The sequence below is a fragment of the Saimiri boliviensis genome, chromosome 5 (assembly GCF_048565385.1).
Source record: "Saimiri boliviensis isolate mSaiBol1 chromosome 5, mSaiBol1.pri, whole genome shotgun sequence".
Taxonomy (NCBI): Eukaryota; Metazoa; Chordata; class Mammalia; order Primates; family Cebidae; genus Saimiri; species Saimiri boliviensis.
The window spans coordinates 68,670,554-68,697,419 of record NC_133453.1 but is presented as its reverse complement, the minus strand read 5'-3'; the positions used below and the strand labels follow the sequence as shown (position 1 = coordinate 68,697,419).

At 36.3% G+C, this 26,866-nt stretch overlaps 1 protein-coding gene across 2 annotated transcripts in view; it reads right to left on the bottom strand.

The window, feature by feature from the left end:
• TLK1 (tousled like kinase 1) overlaps positions 1–26,866 on the bottom strand; it is a 304,401-nt gene that overhangs the window by 100,274 nt on the left and 177,261 nt on the right. For both annotated transcript variants that reach the window (XM_074399482.1, XM_010352243.3), the window contains one exon: positions 15,812–15,930. In XM_074399482.1, the coding sequence (XP_074255583.1) occupies positions 15,812–15,925 (114 nt within the window). In that variant the 5' untranslated portion in view covers positions 15,926–15,930. The remainder of the gene's footprint in view (positions 1–15,811; positions 15,931–26,866) is intronic.

Sequence of the window (26,866 nt, the reverse complement as noted above, 5' to 3'; positions counted from 1 at the left end):
GCTATGCTATGGACTGGATATGGTTTGTTCGTCTCCACCAAAATTCATGCTGAAATTTGGTCCAGAGTGTTACAGTGTTGTGAAGCGAAATCTAGTGAAAGGTGCTTGCATTCTATCTCCCTCAGGAATGGCCTCTTGCGACTCTTGCAGTAATGAGTGAGTTCCAGCGAGAGCTCATTGTACTAAAGCAAGGTTCCCCTCCCTGGTCCCTCTTCACACATATCCACTTCCTGTCTGATCTTCACTGATATGTTCTGAGGCAGTATAAAAGCCCTCACCAGAAGCCAAGGCCATGCCCTTGAACCTCTCAGCCTGCAGAGCCAAGAGCTAAATAAACCTCTCTCTTTATAAATTGCCGAGTCTCTGGCATTCTGTTACAGCAACATAAAATTGACCAATACAGGCTATAATTTAAAAAGACAATAATAAGTGTTGATGGGGATGTGGAGAAAGTGGAACTCTTATGCACGGCTGGTAGAAATGTAAAACGGTGTGGCTATTTGGAAAAGGAGTTTGCCAGTTCCTCAAATCATTAAACACAGAGTTAACTTAGAATAAGCAATTTCGCTCCTACCTATATACCTGAGAGAACTAAAACATATGTCTACACAAAAATTTCTAACAGATTGTTCATAATACTTGCATCAAAAAACGGAAACAACCATCCAAATGTCCAACAACTCACAAAAGAACCAACAAAATGTGGCACATCCATATAATGGAACATTCCGTCATATAATGGGATGAGTACAATATATACCACATCTGTGAACATGAAAACATTATGCTAAGTTTAAAAAGCCAGGCGCAAAATATCACATATTGTTTCACTCTCATTTATATAAAATGTCCACAACAGGCAAATCCAGAGATACAGAAAGTAGACTGGTGGTTACCAGGTAATACAGTATAGGGTAGGGAAGAAGAAAAGTTGCTGCTAATGTTTGTTTCAGTTTTGGGGTAATAAAAATGTTTTAGAGTTCGACAGTGGTGATGGTTGCACAATAATGTGAATATATTAAAAACTATTAAATATGTTAAATGAGTCGTTTTAATGGTATGTTAATTTTATCTCAATAAAAGGGTTTCTGAAAGTTCAAATTACCAGAGGGAAATCAGAAGAAAAAAGCTCAACAAAATATGGTACATAATCATTTATACAAACACTCATATAGTATGTTCCATTGCAACCACACAAACAGACTTGAAGCCTTCAAAAGAAAGGACAGACTTTTTTAAAAAACACCCCGGGACATTTTTTAAAAAAAATATAAAAGCAACATAGGTACGTAAGAAGAATTTCAATCATTACAGAAAGATAAATCTCTGCTTCCCACACCAGTCCCACTATTGAGAGGCAATGACTTATTTAATGTTTTTAGTTAAATTTTGAATAGGCAATGCAAACAGGCTACTTTGGTTTCTTTCTTACTGTCTTGCTAGAGTCTCTATTTCTATATAAGCAAATTAAATATATATTCTCTGGTTCCTCCCTTCTTATTCAAACATGATACAGACTGCACTGCATATTTTTATCTTAATATATCTTGGAGACATTTCCAAATCAAAACATAGATAGCTTCTTCATTCCTTTTTTTTCTTTACTTCCTTTCTTTCAAACAGGTGCAGAGTAATCTACTGTATGTACCAGATTCCAGTAAATCCTCAGTTGACCCTGCCAGGGAACATAAAGAATTTATCTAGCATCACAGTTGCTCCTTCTTTCTGACACATTTAATTACATTTTTACTTTTAATTCTTCAAATTATTGCCTTACCTTAAAGTAATATAATTTTTTTCTTTAAGTTCAAACTGTGTGTAACAACTCCTCATTGTGTAAAATAAGAAAATACATCCTTAACTTCTTCCAACACAACAACTACACAGTAAGTTTACATACTTACAGTTTGTAATATTTACCCTTCTTTCTATCTGATAGTCACAAATTTATATGCTACCAGGATCTGGCAAGTATATAAACAGGTGAAACCGGATTAGGGTAAAATAACAGTCAAAATCTAAAAGAATTATATTAAAATCCCTCATTATAAATTTTTAAATAAATTTACTATGTTATTTCTAGAATGGTTTGATATGTAAAGATTTATAACTGCCTTATCTTCTTTGTGACGCCTTAGTCCTTAAAAAAATAAATCTATTGGCCAGGTGCAGTGACTTACACCTACAATCCCAGCACTTTGGGAGGCTGAGGCCTGCGGATCACCTGAGGTCGGGAGTTTGAGAGCAGCCTAACATGGAGAAACCCAGTCTTTACTAAAACTACAAAATTAGCCAGGCATGGTGGTGCATGCCTGTAATCCCAGCTACTCTGAGGTAGGAGAATCGCCTGAACCTGGGAGGCAGAGATTGCAGTGATAGAAGAATGCCCCATTGCACTCCAGCCTGGGCAACAAGAGTGAAACATCATCTCAAAAAAATCTATCTTTATACCACTCAAGGTTTTGCCTTTGAAGAATGCTTTTTTTTGCTATTCATTCATGCATTCAAAAATATTCATTGAGGGCCTTGGTACTGTTGTAGATGCTAGGGATACAGCAGTGGAAAAAACAGACTCAAGTCCAAGTGTTCATGGAGTTTCCATTAAAAGAAGGGAAAGAAAATATAAACAAACATATAAATTTTGGTATTACCTATCAATCAATAAGTTGTAGTATTTTCTTTTAAAGTGGAAAAATGAAGGGGCAATGACAAAGGTACTATCTTACTCAGAGCGGCGAGATAAGGCCTCTTTGAAGAGGTGAAATTTGAATGAAGTGAGTGAGAAGTGTGTTTGAATCAAGTGGCAAATAAGTCAGTGTGGGTGCCTCAGTGGGGCAGTTGTTAGCCTAAGGCTAGATCGAAAGGCTTCCTGATTTAGAGGAAGGCCTTTAGATCTGTGTGGGGCACAGTGAAGACAGTGAATTTTATTTGCAATGCAATGGGAAGTTTTTTTTGGAAGGTTCTGAGTTAAGAAAAAAAAACTGATGTTAAAAAAATATATAAATATATTTTTTTATAAATTTATAAATTTTTATAAATTTAATAAATATATATATATATATATATATATGACACAGAAGTCACACTCTGTCACCCAGGCTGGAGTGCAGTGGCACAATCTTGGCTCACTGCAAACCCCATCTCCCAGGTTCAAGCAATTCTTCTCCTTCAGCCTCCTGAGCAGCTGGGATTACAGGTGAGTGCCACCACGCCCAGCTAATATTTTGAGACAGGGTTTTGCCATTTGGGTCACAATGGTCTTGAACCCCTGACCTCAAGTGATCCATCTTCCTGGGCCTCTCAAAGTACTGGGATTACAGCCACCAAGCCTGGCTTCAAATCTTTATTTAATTGTACTTTGTTTTTCTTTGTGATTATCTGAGATATTTTCTTTGTAGGTATTTCCCATATGCATCATTTTAAAAGGGATGTTTCTTGTTTACAGCCTATAGATGGAGTCTCATTTATTGTGATAATACATACCTGGCTTTATTGCTTCTATCTTATAAAATAGCAGATAAAAATAAAATATTTTCTTTTTTTCTTTTTCTCCTTCTTTATATTCCTCCTACATTCTATTCCAAGAATTTAAAAGTTCTATGTATAGCAAATGACATGAATTCATATATGGAAAAGCCTAAAAGCTTCACCAAAAAGCTGTTAGAACTGATAAACAAATTCAGTAAAGTTGCAGAATACAGAATCAACATACATAAATTAGTAGCATTTCTATACACCAACAATGAACTAGCAGAAAAAGCAATTCCTGGCCAGGAGCGGTGGCTCACGCCTGTAATCCCAGCATTCTGGGAGGCTGTGGCAGGTTGATCACTTGAGGCCAGGAGTTTGAGACCAGCCTGGCCAACACGGTGAAACTCTGTCTCTACTAAAAATACAAAAATTAGCTAGGCATGGTGGTGGGCCCCTGTAATTCCAGCTACTCAGGAGACTGAGGCACAAGAATTGCTTAAATCCAGGAGGCAGAGGTTGCACTGAGCTGAGATTGTGTCACAGCACTCCAGCCTGGGCAACAGAGTGAGATTCTGTCTGGGGGGAAAAAAAAAAGCAATTCAATTTACAAGAACTATGAACAAACAAACAAAAATAGAAATAAATTTAACCAATGAGGTGAAGAATTTCTACAAGGAAAACTGTAAAACACTGAGGAAAAATATTAAAGAGGACATTAAAAAAATAGATACCCCATGTTCATGAATTGGAAGAATACTGTGAAAATGACATACTACCAAAAGTGATCTACAGATTCAATGCAATTCCTATCAAAATACCAATGACAATCCTCACAGAAAAAAAAAAAAATCCTAAAATTCATATGAAACCACAAAAAGGTTCTCAATAGCCAAAGCAATTCTGAGCTAAAAGAATTAAACTGGAGGCATCACACTACTGGACATCAAAATATACTACAATGTTACAATAAGCAAAACAGCATGCCATTGCCATAAAAAGACACAGATCTATGGAACAGAAGAGAATCCAGAAATAAATCTATGCATTTATATCCAACCAATCTTTGACAAAGGCCCCAGAAACATTAAAAACTGAATATCCAAATGTGGAAAAATAAAACTAGACCCCTATCTCTCACTGTACACAAAAATGAACTCAAAATGGGTTAAGGATTTAAATTAAGATCCAAAACTATGAAGTTACTAGGAAAAAACCTTAGGGGAAACACTTCAGGACACTGGTCTAGGTAAAGATTTTATGAAGAAGATCTCAAAAGCACAGACAACAAAAGCAAAAATAGACAAATGGTATTTCCTCAAACTAAAAAGCTTCTTCACAGCAAAGGAAACAATCATAAAGTGAAGAGACAACCTGCAGAATGGAAGAAAATGATTTCTAAACTATTCATCTGAGAAGGGATTAACATCCAGAAGTTACAACAAACTCAAACAATTCAACAGCAAAACAATAAATAATCCAATCTTAAAATGGGCAAAGATATCTCTCAAAAGAAGTAACAATACAAATGGTTAACAGGTATATTTAAAAAATGCTCAACATAACCAATCATCAGGCAAATGGAAATTAAAACCACAGTGGAGTAAAATCTGACCCCAAATATGATGGCTATCAAAAAGACAAAAAATGGTCAGGTGTGGTGGTTGACACTTGTAATCCCAGCACTTTGGGAAGCCGAGGTGGGTAGATCACGAGGTCAGGAGATCGAAACCACCCTGGCCAACATGGTGAAACCCCATCTCTACTAAAAATACTAAAATTAGTTGGGCAATGGTAGCGCGCACCTGTAGTTCCAGCTACACAAGAGGCTGAGGCAGGAGAATCGCTTGAAACCAGGAGGTGGAGGTTACAGTGAGCTGAGATCGCACCCTTGCACTCCAGCCTGCAAACAAAGCAAGACTCCGTCTCAAAAAAAAAAAAAAAAAAAAAAAAAAAAACAAAACACAAAATAACAAATACTGGCAAGGATGCAGAGAAAGGGAAACGCTCCTACACTGTTGGTGGAAGTGCGAATTAGTACAGCCATTATGAAAAAGAAATATGGAGGTTCCTTAAAAAAAAAAAATAGAACTACCATATGATACATCAATCCTACTACTGGGTATATACACAAAGCAAAGGAATCAGTACGTTGAAGAGATACCTACATTCCCACGTTTACTGTAATAATAGCTAAAGTATGGAATCAATCTCGGTGTCTATCAACAGACGAATAGATAAAGAAAATATGGCATACATATAAAATGGAATACTATTTAAAATTTTTTAAATAGTATTAAAAAATTTTCTCATTCACAGCAACATAGATGAGCTTGGAAGACACTGTTAAGTGAAATTAGCCAGGCACTGAAAAATAAATACTGTATGTTCTTACTCATATGCAGAAATCAAAAAGGCTGATCTTATGTAAATAGCATAAAAGAGGTAGGGAAGAGTAGGCAGGAGGGGGCAGCCAACAGTTGATTAATGATTATAACAGTACAACTAGAAAGGAAGAGTAAGTCCTACCTGTGTGTCCCATCACAAAGATATAATAAATGTTTGATGCAACAGATCTGATCTGATCATTATACATTGTCTACAATGTACTGAAATAGCACACTGTACTCCATAAATATGTAAAATTACTCTATCAATTAAAAATAAAAGCAGAAAAACAAAACAAAAAACTAAAAAAGTTCTATGTACAGTATTTGTTGCTTGTGCCTACTGTCTTGCTTTTAGCAAATATACTGCTCTATTTTTCTCTACAGATAAATCAATACACCTAGATAATGTATTTACCTTTTGCCCCTGTCCCTCCCTCCTAGAGCACTCTCTACCAGCAATTTGATCCTTAGAATGTTCTCACTTCCAAATTACAAACTCCTGATGCTACTATTATTAAAATTTGCCTACTCAAAAATACTGCATCTCACAAGCACATTACCATCATCACTTTAAACATTACAGGAGTCACTGGTCACAACTCTCACACATTCAGTAGCTTCACCTATATTTGTTCTTAAATGAATTTTCAAAATTATCCAAAAGACAAAAGAATAAAACCAACACTAATTCAGTATCTTCATCTAACATACACCTATGCTCGAATTTCCCCTATTGTCACAAAAATGTCCTTTATAACTGTTTTTTTCCTCAGTCTAGGTACAAATCAGGATTCAGATTCACACACTACATCTGACTGCTACATCTCTTTAGTCTCATCCAATCTAACAACAGTTCCATTTCTCTCTCTTTGTTCTTCAAGACACTGAATACTTTGATTCAGAGTCTAGACCAGTTATCCAGCTGCGTCCCAGGAGTATGGTCTCATGATTAAATTCAAATCAAATATCTCCAGCATTAAAAACAGAGGTGATTTATGTACCTCCTACTGCATTACCTTAGGAGGCACACACAATGGCAGATTCTGAGATAATATGCCAATGAAAAGTCTGACCTTACTTATTATGGTGAGAAACGGTGCCCATTTTAAATACACATTTCTCTGTTGTAATAACTAATATGTGGGGTAACACATTCGGACCTTGAAAGTATACTGCTCCTGAAAACATTTTACTAAATGGTATTAGCACCCATTGATGATCTTTGCCTTAGCCATAATCATATTGAGGCTATCGAATGGTGATTGTTCTGATTCTACATTAGCTGGCATTCTTCTAAGAGACTATTATGTATTGTAACAATAAGCATAACTAGCACCTAAATGTTGGTTCCTAAGTACCATTCTTCATTAAAATGAAGGGGGAATCCTTGGAGAATATCTGCTCATATTCAATGCACAAAATGACGAGGTAAGCCAGAAATGTCACGTGTCTGAAAACCAAAGACTGATAAATGATTTCTCAAGTGACCATGTGAAGGAGTTTCCACTGGCCAAATTTGGGACAATTTGAATTTCAAAAAGAATGACACTAATGAATAACAACTGAATAAAAAAAGGGAGCTGGCCAGGCGCAGTGGCTCATGCCTGTAATCCCAGCATTCTGGGAGGCAGAGGTGGGTGGACTGCTTAAGCCCAAGACTTACATGCCAACCCGGACAACATGGTGAGACCCATCTCTAAAAAAAATACAAAAAACTTATTAGCCAGGTGTGGTGGCACTTGCCTATAGTCCAAGCTATTCAGAAGCTTCAGGCATGAGAATCGCTTGAGCCTGGGAGGCAGAGGCTGCAGTGACCCAAGACTGTGTCGCTGCACTTCAGCCGGGGTGACAAAGCGAGATCCTCTCGGGGGTGGGGGGGTGCGGAAACAGGAGCCAGGAGACCACAGTAATATCAGAGAAAGATGTAAGAATGTACATAAATACAAATTAAGCAAAACTGTTTACATCTTTTAAAATCGAGATAAAGAATATGATGGCATTCTTTGTACTACGTTTTCAACTTTTACACAGGTATAGATTATTTTCAAAATAAAAATTTGAAAAAATTTTAAGGGGAAAGAACCCACAGAAATACAGTTTGAGAGAGCATTTTTAGTGTTATAATGACACTCTATACTCCTATACTATACACTATACTGAGTACAGAGTGTCATTATAACACTACAAACAGAATATGTAACTTTAAAACATCAGGAAAAAATGCATTTGTCCAATGGAAAACAGATAAAGTACAAGAAGAAGACATTAGGCAACAGATGGCAGAACCAAGTCAGAAAATAACAATAATTAGAAAAAATGCAAGAAAAAAGACCTCACCATTTAAGAGTGTTGAATGCTCCTATTGTAGCACAAGAAATGTTGTCTACAAGAAACATATTTTAAATGATTTATTTTTAAATGAGACAGAGTCTCACTCTGCAGTCCAGGCTGGAGAGCAGTAGCATGATCTCGGCTTACTGCAGACTCAACCTCCTGGACTCAAGTAATCCTCCCAACTGAGCCTTCCAAGAAGCTGGGACTACAAGTACACACCACCACACCCAAGTAATTTTTTTTTTTTTTTTTTTTTTTTTTTTTGGTAGAGATGGGGTTTCATCATGTTGCCCAGGCTGGTCTCGAACTCCTGGGCTCTAGTGATCCACCTGCCTCGGCTTCCCAAAATGCTAGGATTACAGGCATAAGACACCACTCCCAGCCCCAAGAAACACATTTTAAAAGAGCAAAAATAAAATAGAAAACCATATATCTAAAACAAATACGAACCAAAGGAAAGCTAAAGTTAACAATATACAGTTATAAAAAGAACGGAACAAGATATACACATGTAAAAATACTGCCTCAAATTATAAGATGCAAAAACAAACAGCAAGCAGAAATACACAAATCATCAGTTAAATATTTTAATACATCTCTCTCAGAAAAAGATAAACCAAGTCGACAATACAAGAAGATATCTAAGATCTGAACAAATACAATTAAGAGCTATTGGGTGTGAAATGTTTCTAAAATAAGGCACATTATTCAGGGACTGATGTCATACAAACTACTTTCCAATTGTAATGCAACCGACTGAAAATCCGTAACAAAAAGATAGCTCAAAATATCCTATATTAATAACACTTGTGTTAAAAAGGAAACAAAGGTAATTATGAAATACAGAATATCACCTATCAAAACTTATGGAACAGTTACAGCAGTTCTTAGAGGGATAGCATTAATCAACAAACGAGAAAAGTTAAACGAGCTGATATTACTTTACACTCACTAAACCAAAATGAAAAAGAATCGCAACAAAATGTCAGGGAGAATGCAGAATCAAAATTCTTGTACAGTGCTGGCTGGAGCAGAAACCGGTACAAACACTTTGGAAATCTGGCAGTTTCTTTATCAAATTAAATATATATTTACACAGCTAAGAATCTTCCCAAGAGAAACAAAAACATGTCACCAAAACATTTGTACCAAAATGTTTATTGTTACCTTACTTATAACAGGCAAAACTGAAAACATTCAAATACCACTCTACTAAACACATAACAAACTATGGTATACCTATACAATGGAATTCAATTCAGCAACAAAAAGAATTAACTGGTAAAACAGCAGCAACCTGGGTAAGTTTCAAAAATACTATGTTAAATAAAGGATGCCAGATACAAAGCAATATAGTGCATGCTTTCATTTACTGTATATGGAATCCAAGTATAGGCAGAACTAAAACTCTCTGGAGGGATGAAAGTGTTCTATATTTTGTTTTGTGTGGTATTTATACTCAATAATTTCCAAATCTAAGGGGGGGGGGTATACACAAATGGTTATAATAACTTTTTTCCAATTATAAAAATACTGGAAACAACACTAATGTTCCTCATCTAGAAAATGAACTAAAAAGGCCAGGCATGGTGGCCCATGCCTGTAAACCCAGTACTTTAGGAGGCCAAGGCAGGCAGATCACTTGAGGTCAGGAGTTGAGACCAGCCTGACCAACAGGGTGAAACCCCATGTCTACTAAAAACACAAAAATTAGCTGGTCATGATGGTGCGTGCTTGTAATCCCAGCTACTTAGGAGGCTGAGGCACAAGAATTGCTTGAACCTGGGAAATGGAGGTTGCAGTGAGTCAAGAACCTGCCACTGCCCTCCAGCTGGGCAGGAGTCAGACTCTGTCTCAAAATAAATAAATAGAAAATGGACTAAAAAGAAGTGGTTACCTTCATACAGTAGAATACTATTTAGCATTCAAAAGGGTCAAACATCTGGCCAGGCCCAGTGGCTCAGGCCTGTAATCCGAGCACTTTGGGAGGCCAAGGCGAGTGGATCACAAAGTCAGGAGATCGAGACCACCCTGGCCAATATGGTGAAACCATGTCTCTACTAAAAATACAAAAATTAACTGGGCGTGGTGGTGAGCAACTGAAGTCCCAGCTACTCGGGAGGCTGAAGCAGGAGAATTGCTTGAACCTGGGAGCTAGAGGTTACAGTGAGCCGAGATCATGCCACTGCACTCCAGCCTGGCAACAGTGCAAGACTTCATTTAAAAAGGGGGGGTGGGGGGCAAATATCCAACAACAGGGATCAATCTCAAATGAATGCATTATGCTAAGTTAAAAGAAGCCAGACTCAAAAAGGCACATATTGCAATATGTATTCCACTTACATAGCATTTCTTAAAAACCTAAACTGAAAGAACAGAACACAGATCAGTGGTTGCCAAAGGCAACCTAGAGGAATTGACTACAAAGGGGCATAGGGAAATATTTTGGCAAGATAAACTATTTAATATCTTAATTGTGACGGTGGTTACACAATTATATACATTTGTCAAATCTTACAACACAACTATATAGTAAAAAAGAGAAATTTTACTAATTGGGAATTATACCTTTAAAAAAAAAAATGGAGAGAAAGTCCCATAACTGAACACATAAGAGCTATGCATTTTACTGTATATTAATTATGTCTCTATACAAGTAAATAAACTAAACATTCAACTTAATATCTGGAAGAAAAGTCACAGAAGCAAATCCAAAATGACCAGTAACTTATGAAGGCAGAAATCAATGGGGAAAAGTGAGAAGAACAAAACAGTGGAAAAAAAAGTAAAATAAAAATCAATTTATTTGAAATATTCATTAAACAAAGCTCTGGAAAGAATGAACAGAAAAGGAGAATATGAAGAAAGAAAAAAACAAAGGAGGGTTTTAAAGCATTATAACTATATACTAGCAAGTTGAAAAGCTTACATGAAATGAATTAATGAACTAAATATTAAAGAAATTAAAATGACAGATCTCCCTGGCTGAGCATAGTGGCTCACACCTGTAATCCCAGCACTTTGGGAGGTCAAGACAGGTGGATCACTTGAGCCCAGGAGTTTGAGACCAATCTGAATACATGGTAAAACTCGGTCTTTACAAAAAAAAAAAAAAGTCCAGCAACAACAAAAAATAAGCAGAGCATCCTTGGTGCGAGCCTGTAATCCCAGCTACTTGAGAGGCTGAGGTGGAGGGACTGCTTGAACCTGGGAGGCATAGGGTGCAGTAAGCTGAGATGGCAGCCCTGTACTCCAGCCTGGGCAACAGAGTGAGACTATGTATTTAAAAAAAAAAAAAAAGATCTCCACTCTATAAACAAACTCTGGGCCAACATGGTTTTACAAGTGTCTACTCATATTCTCATGAACATTTCCTATCATATACAGGATGGTGGAAAAACTAAAAATAGTGAAAGGGGCCCAGTTCATTTTGTGAGACTAATGTAATAGTGAATTACAAAACAGATAGGCAGAGTAATGAAAATGTTCTGTATCTTAAGAGGAATGTAGATTACATGAGTGTATACATTTGTTGAAACTCACTGTAAACCATCGTTTTTGGAAGATAATCATTTCCCTTAAATAAATCTAAAAAACCAACAAACTGCTACAACCAATAAGAAAACTGCCAGATAGAAGACCAAAGTATAAAAATTGAAAGCATCTTAAGCCAGTAAAAATCAACTAGAAAATATAATTAAAAACAGATTAGCCATAAACTTTAAAGGATCTAACAGCCAAAAATTCCCAAGAAATCTATGGAGAGAACTGAATGGAAAGACATTTCACGTACTTAAATAGGAGAACCTAATCCTATAAAGATGCTAGTAGTCCCTAAATTAATCTATAAATTGAATGCATTCAAAATTAAAATTACATTTGAATATTTTTTTAAAAAGACACAAAAAAGCTCTAATAATTCCTAAATGCTATCAAGAATATAGAGATGCTTAAATTTTATGAAAGACTAAAGATTCATCAAGAACAAAGTCAACCCTAGAAAAAGAGTAAACAAGAGACTTTGCTTTACCATAAAAAAATTACCAGAATATGATAGTGCTTTTTTTTTGTTAATGTGATATGGGAGCACAAGAATACAGATCACTGGGACATCACAGACATTTCAGAGACAGCCCATATACTGTATATAAACAGCAACCACATATACTTATCATATGTAAATATACATAAATCATATATGACTAATGAAGTTATAAATATGATAAAGATGGCATCACAAATCAATAAAAAAAAATGTGGATGATTTAAGAAGTACTATGGAGAAAACCTGTTCACTAGATGGAGAAAAAGAAAACTGGATCACTACCAATATTATATAAAAGGTAGACCCCTAGATGGATTAAAGAGTAAGTATAACAGTAAACCTAAAAGTAATTACAGAGGCTGGGTGTGGTGACTACACCGTAATCCCAGCACTTTGGGAGGCCGAGGTGGGCAGATCATGAGGTCAGGAATTCAAGTTCAGCCTGACCAACATGGTGAAATCTTATGTCTACTAAAAATACAAAAATTAGCTGAGTGTGCTGGCACACGCCTGTAATCCCAGCCACTCAGGAGGCTGAGGCAGGAGAATCACTTGAACCCAGGAGGCGGAAGTTGCAGTGAGCTGAGATTGCACCACTGCACTCCAGCCTGGGTAACAGAGCGAGACTCCATCTCAAAAAAATAAAAATAAAAAATAAAAGTAATAACAGAAACTGTAGAATATCTTTGTGGCCCAGGGATGGAGAAGCAGTATTTAACACTTAGGATACCATCAAAGTCTATGAAATAAAATTCTAGTTTTTGAATTTCTTTTTTGAGCCATTCTATTTGTAAAGACTGATATTTGAGGACTTTCACTCTTTCGTAGAGATCATCGAAAAAACAAAAATTAATTTTTAATAGAATACCTCATTCTATCTTGCAATTACCAGGTCAAATTGACCCTTTCATAAATCTATAGTACATTAGAGAATCTTACGGATCTTATTTTTCCTATGTTTTGCATTTTTAAATTACATACTGGGAATTACTTCATCATTACTTATGATTTTCATCAATTATTCCCAACTATACTAAAAAACAAAATTAAAATTAAAGAAAAAAATGAAGAATGATGGTGTATGGTAGGCAGAATAATTGCCCCAATGATACACATGCTCTAAACCCCAGAGCCTATGAATATATTACCTTACGTGGCAAAAAAGGACTTTGCAGAAGTGATTAACAGTAAGGACTTAGAGTTGGGGAAATTATCCCAAATTATTTGGGTTGGTCTAATCTAATCACATGGGTACATAAAAGCAGAGACCCAACCTTTCCAGACTGTAGTCAGAGGGAGAGGTGATGGTGGAAGAATGGTCAAGAAATGGGATACTGCTGCCTTTGAAACTGGAGGAATAGCAAAGCCAAAGAACGCAGCAGCCTCTAGAAATTAAAAAAGGTGGCCAGGTGCAGTGGCTCACACCTGTAATCCCAACACTTCGGGAGGCCGAGGCAGACAGATCACGAGGTCAGGAGATCAAGACCATCCTGGCTAACACAGTGAAACCCTGTCTCTACTAAAAATACAAAACACTGGCCAGTGTGGTGGCACGTGCCTGTAGTCCCAGCTACTCAGGAGGCTGAGGCAGGAGAATTGCTTGAACCTGGGAGGCGGAGGCTGCAGTGAGCCAAGATCTCACCAGTGCACTCCAGCGTGGGCGACATTGCAAGACTCTGTCTCAAAAAAAAAAAAAAGTTTCATTTCCACCCACAATGGCCAAGAGAAGAAAATGACAGAGGAATACATCTCACAACTATTAGACAAATCAGAAAATAAACACCAACAGTAAGTAGCATTTTTAGACTCTGAAGCTGATGGTGGTAATACTGACTATAAGTAAAATCTCAGAGTTTTCACATAACAAAATCCTAGGTGAATTTTCTCAAATTCAACAATCAATGAATTGAACAATATATTTCTAAAGAAAAAAAAGGAAACACAGTAAGGACTGCATCATATAATATTCTGCAAATAAATTCTGGACCACCTCATTATGCTCAAAGGACATATCACAGTATTCTTTCATCTTTTATGTTTGTGAGCCAAAATTTACTTGATACAAAGAGGTGTACCTTATAATTCTTATTAAAATATTTAATAAAGTTGCTTTTCATAATACTTTTATTCCTGTGTCTATACATTAGTAATAAAGTAACTTTATAAAAATACAAAGAGGGTCTATTTGACCCAAATGGTTAATGGTGATGCCTATTTTTGTTAAATATCAAGAGTTAGTCAAAACTTCCAAGGCACAAACCATAAGGCAAAAAATTGGTGAGGCTGATTACAACAAATTTAGAGAGTTCAGTGTGTTATGAATTCACACAACTCCGTTTCAACAACAGAGACCCTCAACAAAGTAAGAGACATCTGACAAAGTGCAAGAAGTTACTTATAATGCATGAAGTCAACAAGAAATCATTATATAGAATATACATGGAACATGGGAATATCAGTTCAAAAAAGGAAGTAATACTAATATAAAAACAGACAAAGAATTAAAATAATTTCTAAGACTCCCAACAAGCTAACAAGCATATGAAGAAATGCTCAAAATAATTGATGGTACAAGTAAAACAACATGATATATTTTATACTTAAACGAGGAATGTGGATGGTGTCAAGTGTTTCCAGGATATGGAAACAGAAATACTTATGCACTCTGCTGAAAATGCAGATTAGCACAACTGTTCTGAATAGCAACCTTGTATTATTTATCCGATTTCAGTCTCTACATACCCTGTGATCTAGCAATTGTGCTCTTGGGAATATATCCTAAATAGTCACAAAGATCCATAAGTAAACAAGTACATGAAAACTCACCACAGTTTGAGGTAGATAATCTGAGTCTATAACTGAAAGGCTGAACAAAGCGATACCTAACCTTTTTGGTACTCGGTATCAGTTTTGTGTAAGACAATTTTTCCATGAAATGGGGGGAGGTGGGGGTGGAGTGGGGAATGGTTTAGAGATGAAACTGTTCCACCTCAGATCAGGCATTAGATTCTCATAAGGAGCGCACAACCTGGATCCCTCGCAAGTGCACAGTTCACAACAGGGTTTGTGCTCTTATGAGAATCTAATGCCGCCACTGATCTAACAGGCAGTGGAGCTCAGGCAGTAATGCGCACTCTCCTGATGCTCACGTCCTGCTACGTGGCCAGGTTCCTAACAGGACTGGTACCAGTCCTCAGCCCAGGGGTTAGAGACTCCTGGCCCAAAAGATATACACTATTAAAAGTTTTATGCGACAGTTAGAAACAGTGGATGAGATGTACAGATAGGACCACAGATGATAAGGGCAAGCAGGGTAAGAAAGTACATAGTAAGAGACAAGTAGGACAATCTATGTAACTCCTTTTTACCCCTGAAACATATTATGTTGTATTATAATGCCCCTGAAAATGGTATACTACATTAAAAACAGGTTTATCAACATTGATTTTATTTATTCTATACATTATAAAAGTTACAATAATAATATGCTGTTCAGCACATATGTAAGAATCCTTTACATATTTTAGACCACTTAACACAAAGAAAGACTATCAAAGATGAGAATTTTGCTCACTTTAGCTCCAACACTGCAACTGCCCGTACTCCCAGTGCTTCCACTTGCAACTCCAGTAAATCTAGCTTCCAGTAACTCTTGCCTTCTTGGATCCAGACTATGAAGCTCATCCATTGCACCTATTAAGAAAAAAGAAAAAAATGTACATATATATAGGTATGTGTGTATACTCACATACACACAAATACATACATGTGATTTGTTAAAATGTCGAAAATTTAGAGATGAATGCTATAAGAAGACAAAATTGAAAGACTTTATTTTTAAATGTTCACATCAACTTATCAAAACATCCTACCTACAATGGATTTCCAACACTTTTGGCTGCAACTCACAGAAAGAAATATATTTTCCATCCAATTCAGTACACAGTTACAAACATTCATATATTTAAAAGTTTCACAGCATGCTTAATCTTACTGCAATGCAGTAGTAAGAGTCCTGTACAACATCTATTTTCTAGTCTATTCTAGTCCATTTAAAACAAGGATAGGGTGACACTAGAACAAAGCAATTAAACTGATTTTACAAACCATGGGTCCATAGTTTAAAAAAAAAACTACTCTCCTAATGTAATCTCCCTATTAACCCAGAATCTTAACACTATGTAACATTAGCACTTATTTTGTTTATGTTTATCTTATATAACTAACAACATTTTAAACTGCAATGAACTATTTTATTATTGTCACAATCCTTTAGACTTTTTGTACAGTTGATAGTTTTAAGTTTCCATCAGGTAAATTAAACTCAGACACATCAAACAGATGACTACCATTAAACAACCACCTTGAAAATTGAGACGAAAAATTTAACAACCTGATGTTACTGTTATCATGAAGACTAAAGCACTCCAAATTCTAGATGAAATTCAAACAAATTCTTAAAAATTATTTTATCTATGTCTGCTAACTGTGCTCTGACAAAAACCCTAGAAGTGACATAAACGAATAGCTCTCAAAGGGAGCAGGTAAGGATATTACCAGAATCCAGAATGACTTGCGGAAGGAACATTTTCAAACTGTATCAGCCCCCTTCCACACATCCTGACATTCCTCCCCTAAAGGTTAACAACTATTCCTATAGATCTTCTTTTGAAATTTCATTTACTTTTTATGCTCACCTGGACAGAGGACTAGATGGATGGTAGCCACATCTTCATGCTTATTTGCATCCCTGTAGCTGAAAATACACCTTCCCCTGTCTATTTCTCCTTCTATATCAAAAACAAGAGGTAACTCCCTCTAAAAAGCTAAAGTCTTTAACACTTGCTTTTGACCTCATTCCTTCTTGACATCCAAGATATCTTGTATTCACAAGTACCCTACCTCTCTGGCATCTATTCACTCATTTCCTTCTACACTCATTTATATCTTTTTAGAAGTCTACCTTAGCTTCAATTTCATTGTACTATCATTTAATTCTTCCCTTAAACTGGTTTATAACTATATCATCCTTAGTATCATCAATGCTTTCATTTTTTTCTCTTCCTGTTATTACATCAGAAACTGTGTGTTATTCCTTCACTGAGGGGAAAAAACCAAAGCAAAAACATATAAAGTTCTAGGTTTTCATAATTCAACCACACCTGTTCCCCCACCACCTCCTTTTCTCCTAACGGTGAATATTCCCCAAGGCCTTCTGTTTTCTTTTCAGAATTCCTTTGGCCTCAAACATGATTCTCAAATCAAACACCTATTATATGCCAGGTCTGCCAAGTCTTAAGCTTGGCACTGAAACTTACAATCTACTGAAATTTTGCTTTATAAAAAAATACATCAATCCTTTCCTGGCACAGGACTATTTTGAAAACATTAAGTCACCATTTTAAAAATAAGAATATGGTATTGGCATAAAGACAGATGTATAAATAGATAAATGGGATAAAGCAGAGAGACCAGAAAGTATATCCTCACATGAAATGATTTTCAGTAAGAACACCAAGACCATCCAGTGGGGTAAGATCAGTCCTTTCAACAAATGGTATAGGGAAAACTGGACATCCACATGCAAAAAAATTAAGTGGGATCCTTACTTTAACCATATACAAAAATTAACTCAAAATGGATAAAATACCTGAATATAAGACCTAAAACTTTCTAACTCTTAACAACATACAGATAATTTAGCAACGGTTTCTTTAACACAACACCAAAAGCACAGGCAACTAAAGCAAAAATAGGGCCAGGTACAGTGGCTCACACCTGTAATCCCAGCACTTTGGGAGGCCAAGGCAGGCAGATCTCTTGAGATCAGCAGTTCAAGACCAACCTGGCCAACATGGCAAAACTCCGTCTCTACTAAAAATACAAAAAACTTAGCTGAGCATGGTGGTGTGTGCCTGTCATCTCAGCTACTCTGGAGACTGAGGCAAGAGAATCGCTTGAACCCGGGAGGCAGAGTGGGACTCAGTCTCAAAAAAAAAAAAGAAGGATAACAGGTAAGTTGGACTTCATCAAAATGAAAAACTTTTGTGCCTAAAAGGACACAATCAATAGAGTGAAATGGCAACCCACAGAAAGGAAAAAAATATCTAAAAATCATCTCAGTAACAAAAAACAACCCAATTTTAAAAATGGGCAATGTTTCCAAAGAAGATACACAAACGACCAATAAGCACATGAAGAGATGCTCAACATTAATTATGAGGGAAATGCAAATCAAAAATCACAGTGAGATATCACTTCATACCCATTAGGATAGCTGTTGTCAAAAACTAAAAACCAAAATATACAAGTGCTAGTGAGGATGTGGAGAAACTGGAATCCTTTTGCATTGCTGGTGGGAACAAAGAATGATGCAGCCACTGTGCAAAACAGTATAGTGGTTCCTCAAAAAATAAAATTGAGTTATCATATGATCTGGCAATTTCAATTCTGAGTATATAACCAATAGAACTGAAAGCAATGACTCAAACAGATATATGTACAAACACGTTCACAGCAGCATTATTCACATTAGCCTAAAGGTAGAAGCAATCCAAGTGGCTATCAACAGATGAACAGATAAACAAAATGTGATATCTACATACAATGGAATATTATTCAGCCTGAAAAATGAAGAAAATTTGGGTGCATGCTACAACACTGAGAACTCTGAAGACACTATGCTAACTAAAATAAGCCAGTAACAAAAGGTGGTTGCCAGGGGTTGGGGAGTGTAGTAGAATGGGAAGTTAGTATTTAGTGGGTACAGTTTCAGCTGGGGAAAACAGAAAATTTCTACAGATGAACAGTGGTGATGGCAGCACAACAATGTGAATGTACTTAATACCACTGAACTTTATACCTAAAAATAGTTAACAGGGTAAATTTTATATTTTGCCACAATTTAAAAAAGATAATTAAAATTTTTAAAATTATTTCAAGTTTTAATTTAATTATTAAAAAAATAATTAAATGTGGTGGCTCCTGCCTGTAATCCCAGCACTTTGGGAGGCCAAGGCAAAAGAATCACTTGAGTCTAGGAGTTCAAGATCAGCCTGAGCCAACACAGCAAAACTCATCTCTACAAAAAAATACAAAAATTAGCTGGGAGTGGTAGTGCACATCTGTAGTTCTAGTTGCTAAGGAGTTGTGGTGGAAGATTGCTTGAGCCCGGGAGGTCAAGGCTGCAGTGAGCCAAGATTGTACCACTGCACTCCAGGCTGGGCTACACAGCAAGAATCTCAATTAATAATTTCCTAATTCAATAAATTGGACTTCACCAAAAATTCAAAATGTTGCTAGTTCAAAAGAACACGGTTACAAAATGAAAAGGCAAACAACAGACTGGAAGAAAATATTTATAAAGCATATATATGCTATAAACTATGAATACTCTGGCTTAGTAACTGATTGATGGCAAACTGAAATTTACCATGTAAGATCAGGACACTGGGCCCTACTTTTTGACCTGGATCAGTAAATAACAACGTATTTTGTTTCCTATTATTTTTCTCAGACGTACAGCTTCCTCTAGGACCTCAACCCTTCTATGAACAAATGAGTTTCTAACCAAAAACTCTTAAGAGCACAACTTCTCCTTAATTCTTAACACCTTCTAATAAGATATTTTAAAGAGGCAATATATGCAAGAGCCCCTGGTGTAATTCCTGGCACATAATAGATGCTTAGCAAATGCTAAAACAGTAGAGCTGTGCTACTCAAACTACAGTTCATGAGCCAGCAGCAACTTTATCACTAGGACACTTATAAGAAATGCAAAATCATGGGTTCCTCTACAGACCAGCCAAACCAGAATCTGAATCTTAACAAGATCCCCATTCATGTTTGAAAAGTACTTCTGTAGAACACAGATCTGTGACTTTTTCTGTAACGGGCCCAATCACAAATATTTTAGTCTTTGCTGGCCAATAGGCAAAATCCTATAGATACTTACATAACAAGACAGAAACAATTATTTTTCTTTTTTTCTTTTTCCTTTTTTTTTTTTTTTTGATGGAGGTCTCATTCTGTTGCCCAGGCTGGATGCAGAAACAATTTCTACAAACTTTATTGATAAAATTCAAGACACAATAATGAGTATAATAGACCAGGTGCAGTGGCTCACATCTATAATCCCAACACAGTGGGAGGCTGAGGTGGGTGGATCACTTGAGGTCAGGAGTTCAAAATCGGCTGGCCAACATGGTGAAACCCCATCTCTACTAAAAATACAAAAATTAGCTGGGCGTGGTGGCAGATGCCTATAATCTCAGCTACTTAGGAGGCTGACGCACAAGAATCACTTGAACCTGGGAGGTAGAGGCTGCAGTAAGCCGAGATCACACAATGCACTCCAGCCTGAGTGACAAGAGAAAACCCTGTATGACCAAAATAAATAAACACACACACACACACACACACACACACACACACACACACTCGCGCACGCGCACTCTCTCTTCCCCTTTTCAAAATAGAAGTCTGCTAATGAAAAGAATCAAATTCTTTTTGAGAAGATAGCACCGCACTTAATTGGGGTTTCCTATCATTAAAATCTATTACAAATACTCATCTGTTAATTTTTTTTGTTGAGACAGAGGCTTGCTCTGTTGCCCAGCTGGAGCCAGTGGCATGCTCAGCTCACTGCAACCTCCATCTCCCAGGTTCAAGAGATTCTCCCACCTCAGCCTCCCAAGTAACTGGGACTACCGGCACATGCCACCATACCTGGTTAATTTTTGTATTTTTTTTTAGTAGAAATGGGGTTTCACCATGTTGGCCAGGCTGATTTTGATCTCCTGAACTCAAGTGATCCACTCACTTCAGCCTCCTAAATTGCTGGGATTACAGGCATGAGCCACTGTGCCTAGCTGCCATCTGGTTAATACTGATCTGTAGGCTGGACAGGTGGTTCACGTCTGTAGTCCCAACAATTTGGAAGGCCAAGACAGTTGGATCGTTTGAGTCCTGAAGTTCAAAACCGGCTTGGGCAATACAGAGAAACCCCGTCTCTGTAAAAATTAAAAACAACAACAACGGAGGGTGTGGCTGTATGCACCTATGGTCCCAGCTACTCAGGAGGCTGAGGCAGGAGGAAAGCTTGGGCCCAGGAGATAGATGCTTGCAGTGAGTTTGTGCCACAGTACTCCAGCCTGGGTGTAGAATGAGATAACTTTTTCCAAAAAAAGAAAACCACAATGATCTGTAATGAAATTGTATGTATGTCTTTGAAAATGTTTTTTAACAGAGACAGATATTGCCAAATACTGATATTAACCCACAAGCATGATTTTGATCATATTCATTACTGGGAAGGCAGTTATCTATTGGTTCTTCGTTTGGTATTTGCCTTTCAGTATGTCATTATAGTGCAGATTAATTACTTCCAATTGAAGGTTAGGTAGAAGTTTCTCCACTGCAAAATTAAACAAATTTTTGAAATATGGAACTTTCCGTGCATTTGTGTCAACTTCTAAAAAATGGTATGGGAGGCCGGGCGCAGTGGCTCAAGCCTGTAATCCCAGCACTTTGGGAGGCTGAGGCGGGTGGATCACGAGGTCAAGAGATCGAGACAAGCCTGGTCAACATGGTGAAACCCCGTCTCTACTAAAAATACAAAAAATTAGCTGGGCATGGTGGCGTGTGCCTGTAATCCCAGCTACTCAGGAGGCTGAGGCAGGAGAATTGCCTGAACCCAGGAGGCGGAGGTTGCGGTGAGCCGAGATCGTGCCATTGCACTCCAGCCTGGGTTAACAAGAGCGAAACTCCATCTCAAAAAAAAAAAAAAAAAAAAAAAATGGTATGGGAACTATAGTTTGAGACTAGAAAATACATCCAATCATATGCACGTGGGAATGAAGATCTAACTTCTTTGACAGTATGAGAATTATATAAAGCAGCCTGAAATTATTTGGGATTTGAGTATCAGTTGCCAATGAAATAACTTTACTGGCAGTATTTCACATATAAGCGCTTCTTTGCCTTGAAATCTTAGGTTAAATTCATTTTTAATACATTATTCAATCTTCAGAAAAGCTTATTTCCAAAGCTAATTAGTATTTAATAACTGCTGAGGGCAGTTCTCTTTGTTTAAAAAAAAAATTCAATCTCAGCCTTTAGCTCAAACAATTGCAAAAAAAAAAAAAAAAAAAAAAAACTTTACCACTTCTAAGCCAGTCAGGATATTCATCCTGTTTCTAACAAAAATTCATGCTGCTGATGCTAGTTAAGTCCAAAAGAGCAAACTGACTTCACAGTTGTCAGTACTGATTCAGTAACACACATGGATAGATTGAAATATTTTCTGCAAAGTATCTGCCAATTAATAACAATGAATAACCATAGACTATGAACTCCTCAGTTTTACAAGCTTTGTAAATTAGTCCAACTTTTTCTGCTCTGTATATATTTTATCACCATCAGTTGCAGCACATCCTAGCAGATTCCACTTCAGATTGTACATAGTGTTTTCTCAGCTTTGAAAATACTCTTGCCTGTAGTTGTTCTGCACAGACTATTCATACAAGCCAACTTTTCTGCCACTTCAAACCTGGCATTGACTCCTTGAATAAAGAACAACTGAATTGTATCAATAACATCTGCCCACTTACCAAGAGCCAAGGAAAACCACTCTAAATCATTTGCCTTGTTTTTTAATTGACTACTGATGTTGCTTCAAATGTCCTCAACTCTTAAATCAACTGTTCTTGCCAAAAAGCTAATAGCCTAAAACAAGTTGTTTTCCTCTAGACATAATTTTTTTTACTGCTTCAATAAAATACAATTTAATTAACTCACCATCAGTAAATGGCTTTCCTTGCTTGGCAAACAAGCCACTTGGAAACTTATTTTGGTGGCAGCCTCATTTTCATTTTTTGGAAGAAATTATGCTGTGATGAGATATTCCATTTTTAAGTTCTGTAATTTTTCTGACTATTGCTGTCCTGATAGTTGGACATATTATGGTATATGATTAGCTATTTTAATGTATATTGCATTCTTCTATCACAATTTTAGGGTTACTTCATAATAAGAGCAATGTTTTCCTACTTAATTCAATAACAAAATAACCTACATTCCAATGTGCCTTAAAAGCATGCCACTCAAAGTCTATTTCTCTCTTCTTTCCTTGTTTTGACATGATGGATATATCATAGAAAGAAAGAAAAAGAGAGAAGAAAGAGAGGAAAGAGAAGAAAGAAAGAAAGAAAGAAAGAAAGAGAAAGAAAGAGGGAGGGTGGGAGGGAGGGAAGAAAGAGAAAAGAAAGGAAAGAAAAGAAAGATAGATTAGATAGATAGATAGATAGATAGATAGATAGATAGATAGACAGATAGATATAGATAGATAGATAGATATTGCAATCTGTGAAGCTATAATGACAGGACTGAAATTTGTTGTACACCAAATAGTAGTCAGAAGTAATGAGAATGCCATACACAGTTTCTGTCAAAACTACTCAGCTTTGCCATTATAAAGCAAAAGCAGCTGTGTTTCAGTAAGACTTTATTTATGAATAGACAATGATATTCAAATTTCACGTCACAAATAATTATTACTATTTTTTATTTCAATAGGTTTTGGAAGAACAGGTGGTGACTGGTTACATGAAAGTTGTTTAGTGGTGATTTCTGAGATTTTGGTGCACCCATCACCTAAAAGAATTTTTTGTTGTTTTTCACCATGTAAAAAAAGGTAGTTTGCTTACTCCTGTTCTAGAAAGCACACTTGAAAGATTTCAATCTTTCATGGACTTAAACTATCAATTTCTGACCCTTATCCAGAACTTCTGTCCTCAAGAGGTGAAATTTTCTGGAAAAAAGGTAATTTTACTATAATCCATCAAATTCTTTATTACCATGAATGTTTATACTTTTGAAAAAGAAGAAATTACAAAAGCCACTATAAAGACTATACCATTCTTTTTTTTTTTTTTTTTTGAGACGGAGTTTCGCTCTTGTTACCCAGGCTGGAGTGCAATGGCGCGATCTCGGCTCACCGCAACCTCTGCCTCCTGGGTTCAGGCAATTCTCCTGCCTCAGCCTCCTGAGTAGCTGGAATTACAGGCACGTGCCACCATGCCCAGCTAATTTTTTGTATTTTTAGTAGAGACGGGGTTTCACCATGTTGACCAGGATGGTCTCGATCTCTCGACCTCGTGATCCTCCCGCCTCAGCCTCCCAAAGTGCTGGGATTACAGGCTTGAGCCACCGCGCCCGGCGACTATACCATTCTTAAATAATATCTCATTTCAAAACACAACCACCTGTCTTCTAATTATGCTGCTATTCTTACTAACCTGCTTTCCAAAATTTACAACTGTAAATCCAAAACATCACTTAAAACATGTAACAAGGGATGTCACTACCCAAATTAGAGATCAATCACATTCAATGTGATGAAGAAAAATTTTAGGGAACACAAAGAATAAAATCTGACCTATTAGTTTGTTACGCTTCATTTTAATAAACATGTTTTCTCTCCCTTCCTGTGTCTTTAACACACACACCCATAAACTCAATAAATGTTAGTTACTGTAAAAGTACGGACTTTTAAGGATCCAAAGGTGATGTATTAGTACATATTACTAGTTCTGGTTAGTCAACATCACTTTATATAATAGTTGTATCATCTGTATATTAATGACAAGGAATTATTTTTTATTATATAGTTTTTTAGTTGCCTTAATTCTTCATCTTCCTTGACGATAGTCATAATAAAATCAAATGCCTAGAGAGCAAGTTTTTAAAAGGTTAATACCAGTTACCAAAAAGGTAAAAGAGTTTTTTCACTAAGACCTTTCTAATAATAGATTCAACTGCTGCTGAGCCATGACCTTAGTTTTAAATTTAAAACTTCCTGAAATCTAAAAATATTTTAATTCACTCCAGATTCTAATTACTACTTTTCATATTACATTTGATAAGCTGATTTATACAGAACAGTTAAAGCTTTTCTTCTATTAATACTTTCCATATTATACTTGATAAGGAAGGCAGAGATTCCTTTTATTAAAAACAAGCTCTATGATAAAGAAATTATTTCTCCAAGATAAAATATTCCATTTAAATAATTCCTTTTCATTAGTTTTTTTAATGCATTTGAAAGTATAGGAAGCAAAAGTAATTCAAGAGGTCTGGGCTGGGCATGGTGGCTCACGCGTATAATCCCAACACCGTGTGGGGCGGATCACCTGAGGTCAGGAGGTCAAGACCAGCCTGGTCAACACGGTGAAACCCCATCTCTACTAAAAAATACAAAAATCAGCCAGGCGTGGTGGTGCACACCTGTAATCCCAGCTACTGGGGGGGCTAAGGCACAAGAATCACTTGAACCTGGGAAGCAGAGGTTGCAGTGAGCTGAAATCACATCACTGCACTCCAGCCTGTGCAACAGAGCAAGACCCCATCTCAAAAAAAAGAAAGAAAAAGAATTCAAGAAGTCTATATTGTATAACACTGGTATTACTTCAGAATCTTGTCTTGAAACATCCATTTTAACATGGTTAATAAATAAAACATACCTATTTTCACTGACAATATTTTGTAGCATGTATTTAACGAACATAGCTGTAATTTTTGTCAGCTATACTACCTTCCATTATCTATTTCACAGTTTGATTCCCTACTTTAAAATCAAATATTTTAATTTTTTGGCAGTTAAATGAACATGTTAGTTAAATGAGCTATCACAAAAACAGCCCAATTTCTTTATTTTCTAACCCTTCTCTCACATGAATTTAATAAACACATTTCCTATATTTTTTCTAATGATTTGAGACAGTAACATTCAGAAGATTAATCCATTTAGAATTACATCTATATATATAAAAATAGAATTTTTTCCAAAGGAAAATGTCCCAATTTCTCATTAATTCAACCTTTTCCCACTAATTTAAAATATCTCTCTGGTTATTACATTCCGTATAAACATGGGTCTGTTCTGTACTTCATTCACAGTTTCACTAAACTATTTGTTTCCGAGTCATATTATCTATCCATCTATCTACACATACAGATATATAAGTATTGCACATATACATATAAACACATACACACATTTGCCAAAGATTTCACCCAAATGTCTGAAAACAGTAAGCATAGAAAGCCAGGTCCCTGAATGTAGTCTACAGGTTCAATTACATAAGCCTGTGGTAGAGAAGAAAGGTCCAATCTAGACTCATACCAAGTTTTTAGAGTAATGCTTCACTTAATCTTTTTAATATACTGGGTCTTTTTAAACACTTGTGTTGCAAACCTTACAGCAAAGAAAATTCATATGAGGAGATATGGTTTGCATCAGAGATAAAGCATTCTCTCTACTGCCATGAACTTAGAAAATGAAAGTAATTTAAATCTCAATTTTATTCTTAGTAATAAAAAATAATCTCTGACAACTAATTTTTCTTTCATCAAAAACACACGTAGTTCAATAAGTTGTGTAAGTTTGGTCAGGTTCCTTAACCTCTTTTAGCTTCCTTATGTAGAAAATAGAGACAATAAAAGCATGTATCTTATAGAGTTGCTAAAGTAAAATAAGTTTATATGAGTAGTTCTGAACTAAATCTGCTACTTAGAAAGCATTCAATAAATGTAAACACATACGTATGATAAAATGTAAGTGCTCAATAAA